Source organism: Lontra canadensis, unplaced genomic scaffold (assembly GCF_010015895.1).
Source record: "Lontra canadensis isolate GAN:19392208 unplaced genomic scaffold, GSC_riverotter_1.0 scaffold94, whole genome shotgun sequence".
NCBI classification, from domain to species: Eukaryota; Metazoa; Chordata; class Mammalia; order Carnivora; family Mustelidae; genus Lontra; species Lontra canadensis.
Window position 1 is genome coordinate 4,145,705 of NW_022631088.1, and position 13,380 is coordinate 4,159,084.

The 13,380-nt window shown below is 48.4% G+C and overlaps 1 protein-coding gene across 2 annotated transcripts in view; it reads right to left on the reverse strand.

The window, feature by feature from the left end:
- The window catches only part of FSD2 (fibronectin type III and SPRY domain containing 2), a 45,460-nt gene that overhangs the window by 29,236 nt on the left and 2,844 nt on the right, over positions 1-13,380 (reverse strand). Inside the window, exons 2-3 of one of the 2 annotated variants that reach the window (XM_032836941.1) lie at positions 11,091-11,124; positions 9,949-10,119 (exon numbers count right to left, since the gene is read on the reverse strand). In XM_032836941.1, the coding sequence (XP_032692832.1) occupies positions 9,949-10,106 (158 nt within the window). In that variant the 5' untranslated portion in view covers positions 10,107-10,119; positions 11,091-11,124. Of the gene's footprint in view, positions 1-9,948; positions 10,298-11,090; positions 11,125-13,380 lie in introns of those variants that run through there. The other variant, XM_032836942.1, reaches the window with a different exon arrangement.

The window sequence follows — 13,380 nt, forward strand, 5'->3', positions numbered from 1 at the left end:
TGAATGAAGTCGCTGGGTCATGTGGTAATTACATTTAACCTTGTGAGCAACTGCCAAACTCTCTTCTAAAGTGGCTGCGCCATTTTGCTTTCCCACAAGTAGAGGAGGAGGGCTCCAATTTCTCCGTGTCCCATGCGATACTTGTTATTGTCCAGCTTTCTGACTGGAGCCATCCCAATTGATGTGAAGTGACAGCCTATTGTGGTTTTGATTTGCATTTTGCATATGGATAATGATACAGGGCATCTTTTGGTTCGCTTATTGGCATTTGTATATTAACTTTGAAGAAATGTTTACGGAACTCCTTTGTCCATTGTGATGGTTAATTTTATGGGTCCACTTAGCTGGGCCATGGTGTTCAAATATTATTTCGAATGTTTCTGTGAGGGGGTCATTTGGATGAGATTGACTTTTAAGTTGGTGGACTTGGGGTAGATCAGATTGTCTTCTGTAACGTCACTGGGTCCTTCCAATCAGTCGTAGAGCTGAACAGAACAAAGGTGGCTCTGCCTTAAGCAAGAAGGAATTCTACCAGCATGTGGCCTTCAGACTTGAACTGCAGTGCTGGCTCTCACCTAGGTCTCCAGAAGGCTGACCCACCCTGCAGGTTTTGCACTTGCCAGCGTCCATAACTGCATGAGCTCATTCCTTAAGATACATGCCTCTCTCATATTCTTTATACATATACATGTACCCCACTCCCCCTTACTGGATTCAGTTTCTTTGGAAAACTTTAATACATCCATTTTCAAATTGGGTTATCTATCCATTTATTGTTGAGTTTTATTTTTTATTTTTTTATTTACTTGAGAGAGAGCATGAGCACACGCAGGGGAATGGCCAGACATAGAGGGAGAAGCAGGCTCCCTGTTGAGCAGGAAGCCTGACTCAGGTCTCGATCCCAGGACCCTGGATCAAGATCTCAGCTGCAGGCAGATGTTTAACTGATGGAGCCACCCAGGCACCCCTTTTTATTGTTGGATTGTCAGAGTTCTTTATATATTCTGGATATAAGTCCTTTATCAGATGTTTGATTTGCAAATATTTTCTCCCACTCTGTAAATTATCTTTTCACTTTCTTGAAGGTGTCCTTTAGAAGCACAGAAGTTTTTAATTTCGATGTTGTCCAATTTATCTATATTTTTTATTTTAGCTTGTATTTCTGGTATCATGTCTGAGAAACTATCACTTAATACAAGGTTATTTAAACTTGATAAAAATTTTTAGATAATATAAAGTTTCTAGGGAGGTCATGAGCCAAAAAAAATTGAAGACCACTAATCCATACACAAAAAAGGATGACCCTTTTTTTGTTTTAAAGATTTATTTATTTATTAGAGAGAGAGAGCATGCACAAGCAGGGGGAGGGGCAGAGGGAGAAGGGGAGGGAGAGAATCTCAAGCAGACTCCCCACTTCGTGCAGAGCCCAATGCAGGGCTTGATTCCCGAACCCCGAGATCATGACCTAAGCTGAGATCAGGAATCAGTCATCCAATTGACTGATCCACCCAGGCGCCCCTTAGAATGACCTTCTTGGTTTAGAGAACCAGTTGTTATTATTATTTTATTTTGTTTAACTGTACAAGTCACAACAGGTATAGTTGATGTCCAAATATTGACTGAAATTTCTACCCACTGAACTGTTCTACCATTCTAATTAGCTTGCACAAGTCTTTCTCAAAAACACATTCCTACATAAAACCAGGAATTCTGTGAACTGCTTAACTTACTCACTAATCTCTTTTGAAAATAACTTTATTGAATTATAATTTATATACCATAAAATTCACCTGTTTTAGGTGCATGATTCGACAGTTTTTAGTAAATTTCTCAAGTTGTGTAAGCAACCCCACAATCCAGTTCCTAATGCCCCCTTTAACAATGAATTCTGGTAAACCTAATGCTTTTTTAAAAAACCACCATTACTGGGGCACCTGGGAAGCTTAGTCAGTTAAAGCAACTGCCTTCAGTTCAGGACATGATCCTGGGGTCCTGGGATGGAGCCACGTATCATCAGCCTCCCTGCTCAGTGGGGAGTCTGCTTGTCCTTCTCCCTCTGCCTCTCCCCCTACCTATACTCTCTCTCTCTCTCAAATAAATAAATAAAATCTTTAAAAAAGTAAAAACTGAAAAATACTATTACTAAACCATTCCTACATGGTACATATGCAATACATTTTGGAGGAAAATAACAAAATAAAAAAATGGAAAGACCGAGTTTAGCACTCCCCCACCCCCCACCATAACGATCAGTATGATTCAAAGATTTTTTTTTTTATTTGACAGAGAGAGAGAGAGAGAGAGAGAGATCACAAGTAGCAGAGAGACAGGCAGAGAGAGAGGGGAAGCAGGCTCCTTGCCAAGCAGACAGCCTGATGTGGGACTCGATCCCAGGACCCTGAGATCATGACCTGAGCTGAAGGCAGAGGCTTAACCACTGAGCCACCCAGGTGCCCCTCTATCAGTATGATTCAAACAGCCCCCGGCCCTAGTTTCCACTGTGGGATCAGAGCCAGCAGACAGCTGTCTGTCTAACCTCTTGGAGTCAGGGGCAGCGCCTCCCTGACCCACAGTGCTGGTCCTTCTGCAGTGAGGGACTCCTCGCTGCTGATAGACTATCCTTTCAATAACTACCCCAAAGCTATGTAAAAAATGCCATTCATGTTTCTTTCCATTTTCTCTGGTTTTGATTGCCTTTTAAAAAATACATTGTTTTCTGCTGGCCTAATTATGAAATCCACAGACACTGGCCCATGCTCTGCTGGCTCTTCTGTGACTTTTTGTGACTTTTGATCCTGCTGACCCCGCTCAGCCTGCCGTCTGCTCTCGGGACGGTCTCCCACTGGGCTGCTCCTCACACTAGCCTTTCCCAGGCTTCCATTCCTGCTCCCCTCCTCCCTCTCCACTTGACCCAGGTGATCCCGTCCATTCTCATGGCTCCACTCTCGTGGCTCCATGGCCCCCTCTCTGCCAGTGGCCCAAATCCTTGTCTCTGGCCCTGACCTCTGCTCCAAGCACAGGCAGAATTTAGAGAAGCCGCAGCCTTCCTGAACATTCTCATTCTCCCACATCTAACACCGCCAGATGGAGCTCAGTGCCTCTCACTTTCTCCACTCTGATGTGGGGCGTGACAACACACACGCTATCTCCCGAGCCACGAGCCTGTGATCACCCCCACAGGCCACGCCGGCAGATGCCTGATGTCCCAGGGACTTGGCACCCTTTTGGAGAACGCGCTTTCTCTGTGCTCTGCCTTTAATGCCACTGATCGGGTCCTGAGCCCCTCCTTGCATATTCCGCTACAGGCCTTCGGTTTCGTATCTTTTCGTCTGCTCTATCTGCAGAGACCAAGGATCGCTCAGCTGTCCCACCCACGCTGTCAGGGAAAAGAACTTGGCCCATGTTCAGGGCTGGTCAGAGAGGGCCCTTTGCCCTCGTGGCCCAGCCCTCCCTCCTCACTGTTGGAGCTCGCTGCCAGGTTCCTCTTGCTGCCTGACCCCCACCCCCCAGTTCTGTCCTGTGAGCACAAGGAAAGGCTAAGGGGGGGCAGTTAGGAGCACAGAGGACTGACCCCCATCCCCCATCTGGCCTTACTTCGGGAAGACTCATAGTAGATTCTGGATTCCAGGGATGGAGACCCGCTCTACCCTTAACCTGGGGAAGCCCCCAGCCACCTCTCCTCATCTGGGCTCTGTCCCAAATGTCACTCTTCCAACTTAATCGGGGCAATAACCCTCCTTGGGGGTCCCTCACACACACCCCCATGGGCTCACCTCAGCTCGTGCTGACGGCAAGACAAAACACAGCCGCTGACTGGCCTTCTCTGCACGTGGGGGGACAGTGGGAATGGATGACTCAGGCTCTGCCCTAGGGAGTCCCTGGGACTCTCGCCTCTTGCCTGCCCCGCTCTGAAGTCCGCACAGGATGCTCTTGTTTCACTTCCCCAGGCAGCACCAGCCAGGGCGGTGGACTCCCAGCGGCCAGGAGGGACAGAGACAACGCCCCTCAACACATACCAGGCAAGCAACTGGCTTCTGGGGTCTGGATCCATAAGGAAACTTTACTCCCCAGCCTCCAAGACAGGGCATATCACATCAGGGTTCAGGAACACTTCGGTCCCATTCTTGAAGGCTCTGAAACTCTTTACACAGATGACAGTGGTGAGAATCAGTAATGTGTGGCAAGGCTGAGTACCATGGCCATGACCACGCAGGACTGAGGCTTGAGGTACTAGCTCCACTGTGCCCTGGTCCACCAGCAGGTCCATGGGGACCTGGTCTACGCCCAGGCTGGAGGAGGGGATGAATAAAGGTTGCTCCCAGAGGCAGCATCACAAAGCAAGCAGCTTTGGGGTCTCCCTAGCACCTGCGATTTATGAAGATCCCAGAGCCTGGATGTTCTTTGGGGTTACTTGTAAGAGCCCTGCCCACCGTTCGACTCTGGCTGGGGCAGTCCTGGTACCTCATCACAACATAGCTTGTTTTAGGGATGGGGAAGCGTAGCTTCAGGTGAAGTAGGACCCAGCTCCCTACGATGGGTCTGCATCCCAGCAAAACTGGCATTGAGATGGACCAAGAAACCTTCCCTCTACAGCCCCACACACGTACCAGACCCAAAGGATTGCAAGACACTCCTGAGTACACGTGCAACACCCCCACCTCAGCTCACATCTCTCTTCTGTGGTTCGTGAGGCCAAAGGGGCCACCCAGCTGGGGAAACACCACTTTGCCTTCTCCCCTGCCCTGATCCAGCCTGTGACCCCCACATCCCTTACTGGTCAACAACAAAGTCAAAGCCTTCCGTCCTAAGGGGCTCTGAGTACAGCCTTTGCTCTCCTGCAAGTGTGGCCACCTAGCTAATCAGAATGACCCCGTTGTGGGAAAGGATGGTCTCTTCATGAATAGTGCTGGGAAAACTGGATAATCACATGCAAAAAAATAAAACCAGGCCCCTATTTTAACCTACATTAACCTTCCCCAAATTAACTCAAGATGTAGATTAAAGGCTTAAATGTAAGATATGAAACCAAAGAACTCCTAGAAGAAAACAAGGGAAAAAGGTCCTCGACATCAGTCTTGGCAACAACGCTCTGGGTGTGACACCAAAAAGACAAGCCATGAGAGCAAAAATAAACACGCGGGAGACCATCGAACTAAAAATAACTCCACTGCAAAAGAAACAATCAACAAATGAAAAGGCAACTAGGAGAAAATATTTGCAAACTATTTACATGATAGTTGATATCCAAAATATGTAAGGAACTTGTACAACACAATAGCAAAAAAACCCCAATAATCTGATTAAAAATGGACAGAGGACATAACACTGTTCTGACATCCACATGGCCAGCAGACACATGAAAAGACACTCACCATCACTCATTGTCAGGGACATGCAAGTCAAACCACAGTGAGGGGATGGCTGGGTCACTCAGTCAGTTTAGCATTCGACTCTTGATCTCAGCTCAGGTGTTGTTTTTTTTTTTTTTAATTTGACAGACAGAGATCACAAGTAGGCAGAGAGGCAGGCAGAGAGAGAGGGGGAAGCAGGCTCCCTGCCGAGCAGAAAGCCTGATGCAGGGCTCAATCCCAGGACCCTAAGATCATGACCTGAGCCGAAGGCAGAGGCTTTAACCCACTGAGCCACCCAGGTGCCCCTCAGCTCAGGTTTTGATCTCAGGGTTATGAGTTCAAGTCCCATGCTGGGCTCCATGCTGGGCATGGAACTTACCTAAAAACAAACAAAACAAAACAAAACCCCTGAAAACCCACAATGACATAGCACCTCACACCTGTTAGAATGGCAGTCCTGGGGGCTCCTGTGTGGCTCAGTGGGTTAAAGCTTCTGCCTTTCAGCACAGGTCCTGGGATTGAGCCCCGGAATCGGGCTCGCTGCTCAGCAGGGAGTCTGCTTCCTCCCCTCTCTCTGCTTGCCTCTCTGCCTACTTGTGATCTCTGTCAAATAAATAAATAAAATCTTAAAAAAAAAAAAAAAGAATGTCAGCCCTGAAAGACAAGAGATAACAAGCGTTGGTGAGGATGTGGGAAAAGGGAACTCTTGTTCACTGTTGGAAATGTAAATTGGTACAGCTGTTATGGAAAACAGTATGGAAATTCTTCAAAAAATTAAGAACAAAACTACCATATGTGTGAGCGAAATGAAATCAGGATCTCAAAGGGAGATCTTTACTCCTGTGGTCATTGGAGCATTATTCACAGTAGCCAAGACAGAAACAACTGAAGTGTCCATCAACAAATGGATGGATAAAGAAGGTAAACCACGGAGTACTACTCAGCCGTAAGAAAGGAGGAAGTCCTGGGGCGCCTGGGTGGCTCCGTTGGTTAGGCGACTGCCTTTGGCTCAGGTCATGATCCTGGAGTCCCAGGATCGAGGCCCCCATCGGGTTCCCTGCTCAGCGGGGAGTCTATTTCTCCCTCTGATATCTCACTTCTCATGCTCCTGCTCTGTCATTCTCTCTCCCTCAATAAAGAAATAAAATCTTTAGGAAAAAAAAAAAAGAAAGAAAGAAAGGAGGAGGGAAGTCCTGCCGTTTCCAACAACCCGGTGGACTTGGAGGGCGTTACGCTAAGTGAGACGAGTCAGCAGAGAAGGACCGAGGCTGTATGGTCTCCCTCACGGACGTGGAACCCGAGCAAGCTGAGCTCACGGGAACAGAGGCTGGAACGGTGGCTGAGCGGCTGGCGAGGGGGGACACAGGGAGATGCTGGTCGAGGGGTACAGACTGACAGTGACAAGATGAGTAAGTGGTCAGTGCGGCGACGGTGGTTAACGAGGCCTCACTGTACACTCAGTGTTCTCACCACAGGCCGTAAAAGGTAATGATGTGAGTGAGGGACCCTACGGTGAACGACCTTGTCGGGGTCACGGTCTCACAGTGTGGTCCTGTGTCACACCATCCCAGGGTAGCCCTTACACCCGCCCAGTGTCGGATGTCAAGTGTGTCTCAGCAAAGCGGCGGAAACACGGGGAACGTCTGTTGCTGCTGCAGGACACAGAGGTCTGGGGGGCTCTGACCCGCAGCATCACTGACGCAGACACGGAACCAGGGAAGGCCCAGCCCAGCTCCCAGCAGGGGAAGCGCTCGAAGGCGGGGACGGCTTTGGCGGAAGCAGCGTGGGGCAAAGAGGAGCCTGGCTTCTGGGGTCAGTGATGTTCTCACTGCATGACCTTGACCACCTGTCTCAGTGGCCCCGAGCCAACTTCTTCGTCTGTAAGTGGAGAGGACTTGTCGTGAGGATTAAATAAGCTAATACGGCCCCAGTGCTCGGGGCCACACCTGACTGACACCTTGCAGGCAGAGATTTCTTAAAACCATCTTGTTTCTACTGTCTGCTGGCCACAGGCCCTGCATTCTGAGGGCTCCATGACTGGCAAGTCTCCATCAACTCCCATGGACACCGGGCACCCACCCCTTCTGCCCTAGCGCCACCCCCCCAAACAGCGTCACCTTCTCCAGTGGACACCACTGTTCTTTCTGACGGAGCCCAGGGCTCCCTGTCCCTTGCCAAGTCTTGCCTGAGGTCTTGGCTGGGGCTGCTCTTCCTGCTGAGAGCGGCCCACCCTTCTCCACCTCACCGCCCCTCCACCACGGCCGACTCCCGTCACATCCTCAAGAGGGCCACCGCGTTCCTAACATCCACTGATACATAGCACAACACCCCCTCCCTCTCACCCAAACCAGAGCTGGGAGCTCATCCTTGCCATCACCCATGTGACTGATGCCCGAATAGTGCTGATTCCGGGTCTGTCAACTCAATCTCCAGATAACCCCCCACACACACCACCTTCACCGCTGAGGCCACTGCCCTCTCGATTAGAAAGCTCTGTTTGCCTTTGGTTTCGGCTACTTCTTAGTGCCGTAGCCTTGGGAAAAACCACCTCTCTGGGCCTTGCTTTCATGAGCCCACGTGATGGGTTTTTGCTCGTTCCTGCCTCATGAAGTTAGCATTTAGATAAAATAACATGATGTATGCGAAATTCTTTTGGGTGCAATAATAGAACATTGTGTAAAATGCTTAGCACAGCACATGGCTCAACGTGAGCCCTCAGGCCGCATCCGGTGCTGTCATGAGTGTGGGGGTGGCTGCTAGAGTCACTGCCTGGACCTCAGCCTCTCCCTCTGGGGCGCTCATGAAGGGTGAGGACCAGGGTCAGAACGTGAAGACTCACAGTGGCCATCACGAGGAGGAGCCACCGGTGGCCGCTGTGGGGTCATTGTCTCCCCTGAAAACAACTGAAGTCTGGAGGAGGCACCAGGACAGAAGAGCCTCACACCCAGGCCCAGACGTCGGCTGGGAGGTCACCGGTCCTCACGGCAAGAGCTTCTGGGGAGCCCGGGCAGACGTGTGGAACTCTAGGGACGGAGGGGCCCTCGGACAGCAGGTGAAGAGCTGGCCCCGGACCCAGCTCTCCACGAAACCATATCACCTCCAGACCCCAGAGCAGCCTGCTAAAAAGAACACGCTTCTGTGCGCTACCAAAAGGGAGAAAACCAGAATTCCATATTACCAATAAATCATGCTGACCAATTCTTTCAACCGGAAGCTGGAGAGTGAAACACCAAATTGAACTGTTATGCAATCGAGAAGGCTGGGAAACATCAAGAACAAATCTAACGAGCACAGATTCTTCCAGGCCTGCGTTTCCCCTTTGGACAGACAAACAAACTGGTCTGGGTACTCAGCACGGAGATGGGAGGTTTGCAACACCCCCGCAGAGCGGCCGTGCCCATTCCGCCTCAGCGTCTGGACTCCTTCAGCGCCTTACCAAAACATTCAGAATTGGGGGAGAAAGGACGATTAACAAGAATTTGTCATTTTAGGGGCGCCTGGGTGGCTCAGTGGGTTAAACCCTCTGCTTTCGGCTCGGGTCATGATCCCAGGGTCCTGGGATCGAGCCCCGCATCAGGCTCTCTGCTCAGAAGAGAGCCTGCTTCCTCCTCTCTCTCTGCCTGACTCTCTGCCTACTTGTGATCTCTGTCAAATAAATACATGAAATCTTAAAAAAAAAAAAAAGAATTTGTCATTTTATAAGTGATGAAACTGAGCCTTAGAGAAATAAATAGGTCACAGCCTATAAAAAATATAGTAGCTAGATAGCTTCTACTCTAGGCCATAGGACTGCAGTAAAAAACAAAATAACAAAAAAGGCTTTTGCCGAAGTCTTATATGGGAGGTGTGTCCCATTGCATTAATTAGAAAAGCCCCCCCCCATACAAATGATTTTTAACCTTCTGTGGGGCACGAGCGCCTCTGGGAATCTATTGAAAGCTGTGAATTCTCTCCCTAAAAGTGAGCCCCTAGGGCACCAACAGAATTTTGCCTGTAATTTCAGAAGCCCACCCAGGTAGCCCTTTGCAATTCTCGAGCCACAACTAAGGAAACTTGCTATCAAGCGTTGGCTGTACAGTGACATGAATAGTTCAAATCAGCTCTCAAAGGCAGAGTCCAAACCTGAAAACTTTCTGTGGGGAGAGGGGTATGTGTAACAGGTGAAAAATGACTGTCCTTCGGTTTCTCCATATTTCCATCAAAATATGAAATTATGATTTGTCAGGACACACACGCCGATTAAAATACAATGTGTTTATCAGCCTGCCACCGCAGCGGAGGAGAACACTACACAAGGTTCCAAACTGTTCTAGCAAATGGACTCCTGCACTAAAAATACTTTAAGGGCACACTGCAGGAATCAGCAGCCACAGAGGCTTTCACACCCCATACCAACACCGCATTCAGTCAAGGCGAGCCCGTGCTCCAGGAGGGCACAGAAAACATTCCCACTGTTGACTGCCATTTATACATCCGCAATTTAGGATGATACTTCTTTCCCTAAAGGAACAATATTGCGTTAACATTACACCATTAAGTAACTGACTTCCTAGTAATACCCTTTGCATTAGAAGAATAGGATCACCCAGAAACTTGCCTGCTGATTTCAGGGTCCACGGGTTCTTCTTTGACCTCCAAGGCCTCTGGAGAAGGATTTCCCTCCAGGTCACCTGTTTGAGCCCCGTAGCCTGCCCCTGCCTGACTTACAGCAAGGGCTGTAACTGGGGCATGGAAGGTGACAGGTGACGGTAACATGAGCCAGCTCCCACTGCAAATAGCAACAGTCGTGTGTGAGAGCCCAAATATAGACCTGCCGCGGCTATCTTGCACTTCTTAGCGCTCAAGTGTCACCAGGAGGGGTCACATGCTGTCCCCTGAGTTCCTTCATTTACTGGGAGGATATGAGGTCTGTAGCTCCCCTGAGCTGCTGGGATGGCTGGTCGTGTGCAGAGGGCAGGGGGGCAGCTGCGAGCCATGCAGAGAGGGAGGGAGGGCCTCAGAATCCTCAAGCCAGGTGGCTTCCACCTGGTCTGATGGACTTTTCCCCAAGTGTTTTGAACAAGTACAACCCTGAAGGGAATCAAATGCAATTTCACTTTTTTTTCTTCCACCATTCCTTTCACATATACTCACAGTGGAAACCATTCCCCTTTCCAGTAAAAAAAAAACAAACAAACAAACAAACAACCCAGCAGACCCGTGACTTTCTGCGCTGTCTTAGGTGACATTCAGTCCTAGGGTTATTTGAAGGCATAGTCTCCATTCAGTAACTGAGCGCACCGTCCAGAATACTAATGCAAAAGTCAAACTTCACTTAGCCAGTATCAAAGTCTTCTCCCCTACCCAGTCTGGGCCTCTTTAGCTGGAAGTCTGCCCTGGGAAAGGAGGAATGAGGTTGGCCTCTTCTCACACCTCCTCTCTGAGCTGCTGCTGGAACACCAGGGCAGAAAGGCCAAGACAGTAAGACAGCCTCTAACGGAGCTGATGCCGCAGTGGGTGCTAGCTTCAGGCTCTCTGGGCTGGCAGGCGCTTAGAGCTCCCTATTGTTCGTCCTCCTTTCCTCTTTGTCTCCACCCTCTCCTGGGGAGCTGTTTACATCTCTGGAGTTCCCATCATGGAGACCCTTCCCTTGAGCTCCCACAACCAGGCTGAGAACCCCTCTATCCAGGGGGTCCCTCACATTCCCCTTATAGGCCCTGGTGGACCACTTCCAAGATCTTTCAAATGAGGTTTCCTTACCTGTGCAGTTGGCTCTCTTAGGCAGGATCTGATTCTGTCTTCCCGCTGGCTCACATCTGGATCTTGGGAGGCAGGCCCATCCTTGGTCCCTGCAAACTCTGGGAGGCAGTCGGACCCAATCTGCCACTTCCTCGGACTCTGCCATCAAAGCAGCCAATTTGCTCACCTCAGGCCATCTGCAGAAAGATACAGCAAGCTTCCTAAAGTGTCCCTTGGAAGATCCCTCACTGGGTGTGGGGATAGAAGACAGGACTTCCAGTCCTCCCCGCAGCCCACCAACAGTGTTCCCCAGAGAAACTGCTTCACCAGTTTCCCTCCTGAGAGCATGAATGGGGTTCTGGACCGCTTCCTTGAAAAGTCTGCTTATGGTGATTGGATCCCAGAATTTTACATCTGTTGCTTTTTAAAATCTCAGTCAAAATGTCATTTGAAAGATATCATTACTGCCAGGTATCTATAACGTAAAAATACTAGAAGCACAATAAAATATCAAAAGTAAAAAAAATTAAAGAAAAAAGTTACGCAAAGATGTGTGCACAAGAATGTTCACCAGCACTTTATGTATGCTCGCAGAAAATTGAGATTCACCTATGTCTGACAATATAGAATTTGTTAAATCACTATACGGTCAACTCAATATTGGCAAGTATTAATAATCATGTAGGTGCCTATATTGTAGGTGGAAAATACCCACAATATATCATGACAGCATAATCACAATATATTAGATGATATGTATATATATGATAGAGATATATAAACATACTGCAAATAACAAATATATACTACACAGTATAATATGTACTATAGATATATAATAATATACGATATTGTATATAATAGTACACTCAAAATGAGAGTACTAAATTCTTCCGAGTAGTTTACTTTTTTCCTTATATTTTACACCTATTTTAATAACAATTATATATACACCTTTTATTAATTTTTAAAAATATTTTTACTGAAAAATAAGATATTTGGCTTAGAAAAAGGGCAATATTACAGAAGAACCGTAAAGTGAAAATAAAGCAGGTGTGTATGCCAGCAACAACAATTATTAGGTTTGGTGGGTACCTGCCCTTATTTTTTCTAAGAATCTACAAACATCCTCCCCTCACACAAAAATAGAAATGACTTTTATAATTTGAAAGCCTGCTAGTGTCATTTTTGTAAAAAGATTTTATTTATTTATTTGTCAGAGAGAGAGAGAGAGAGCACAAGCAGGGGGAGTGGCAAGCAGGAGAATCAGGCTCCCTGCTGAGCAAGGAATCCACCCATCCCAGGACCCTGATATTATGACCAGAGCTGAAGGCAGAGCTTAAACTGACTGAGCCACCCAGGTGTCCCTGCTAGTGTCATTTTGATAAAGTAAATAAATTAGAAAGACCACTAGAAAGGATAAAATAACTTAAAACAAATACAGTAAAAAGACATACTGTAAAGAATATACAAAAAGATACCAAAACAGACTTAAAGAATTATCAGTAAATCATACTAGCTAAGATAATATATTAAAAAATGGTTTGGGGAAAAATAAATCCCTTCAACTAACAGGTTCTCTCCAAGAGTACTGCCAAGAGCAGCAGTTCTGAGTCCAAGGCTCCACAGGGGTCGGGGGGCGGGGGGCGCTCAGACAAGCAACTTCAGACTTCAAGCTACATTCCACAGTAGTTTCTAGATACCCTGGGATCATCTTCTGCGGGAGAGATGCCTTAACCATGGCTCCAGTCTGGCCCTGGTTTCTGGTTGCTTCCTTTGGGTATGACAGCAAGGGCGAATCTGATGTCCGGATTTCCCAGCTCCAAACCTTCAAAAGCTCTTTCCCTGGTTCCTGAATCTAAACCCTCAGGAGCCCAACCTCAGAGAAGGGCTCCTTCTCGCGGGTTCCAGGGCCTCTCCCCCCACCTGCCTTTCCCGGACCCCACCCCTGAGCCCTCCCAGTGCACTCCCAGGAGGAAACCCACCTGCACGGTTTCCCGCGGCGCGCACTGCGCCTTTCCCAGACGCAGACCGGGCTGCCTTATTCCCTTCAAGTCTCATCCCATTGCCACGTGCAAATGAGATTTCCCCATCTCCAACAGGTCTTGGGGGACCAGGTGGTCTTATTAGCCTTTGTGTGTCTGTTAGGACACTGTTCTTTGCCGGGTCTCCGTCTCGTTGGCTGTAAAAAGAAGGGTAGGAACGCACTGCACGCACACATGCCGTCTGGGAGCTGGGATGCTTTGAAGACCGAGACATCTGTGTGCGCCCCCGAACCTGCACACAGCTGACACCCCCACGAAAGCCTGCT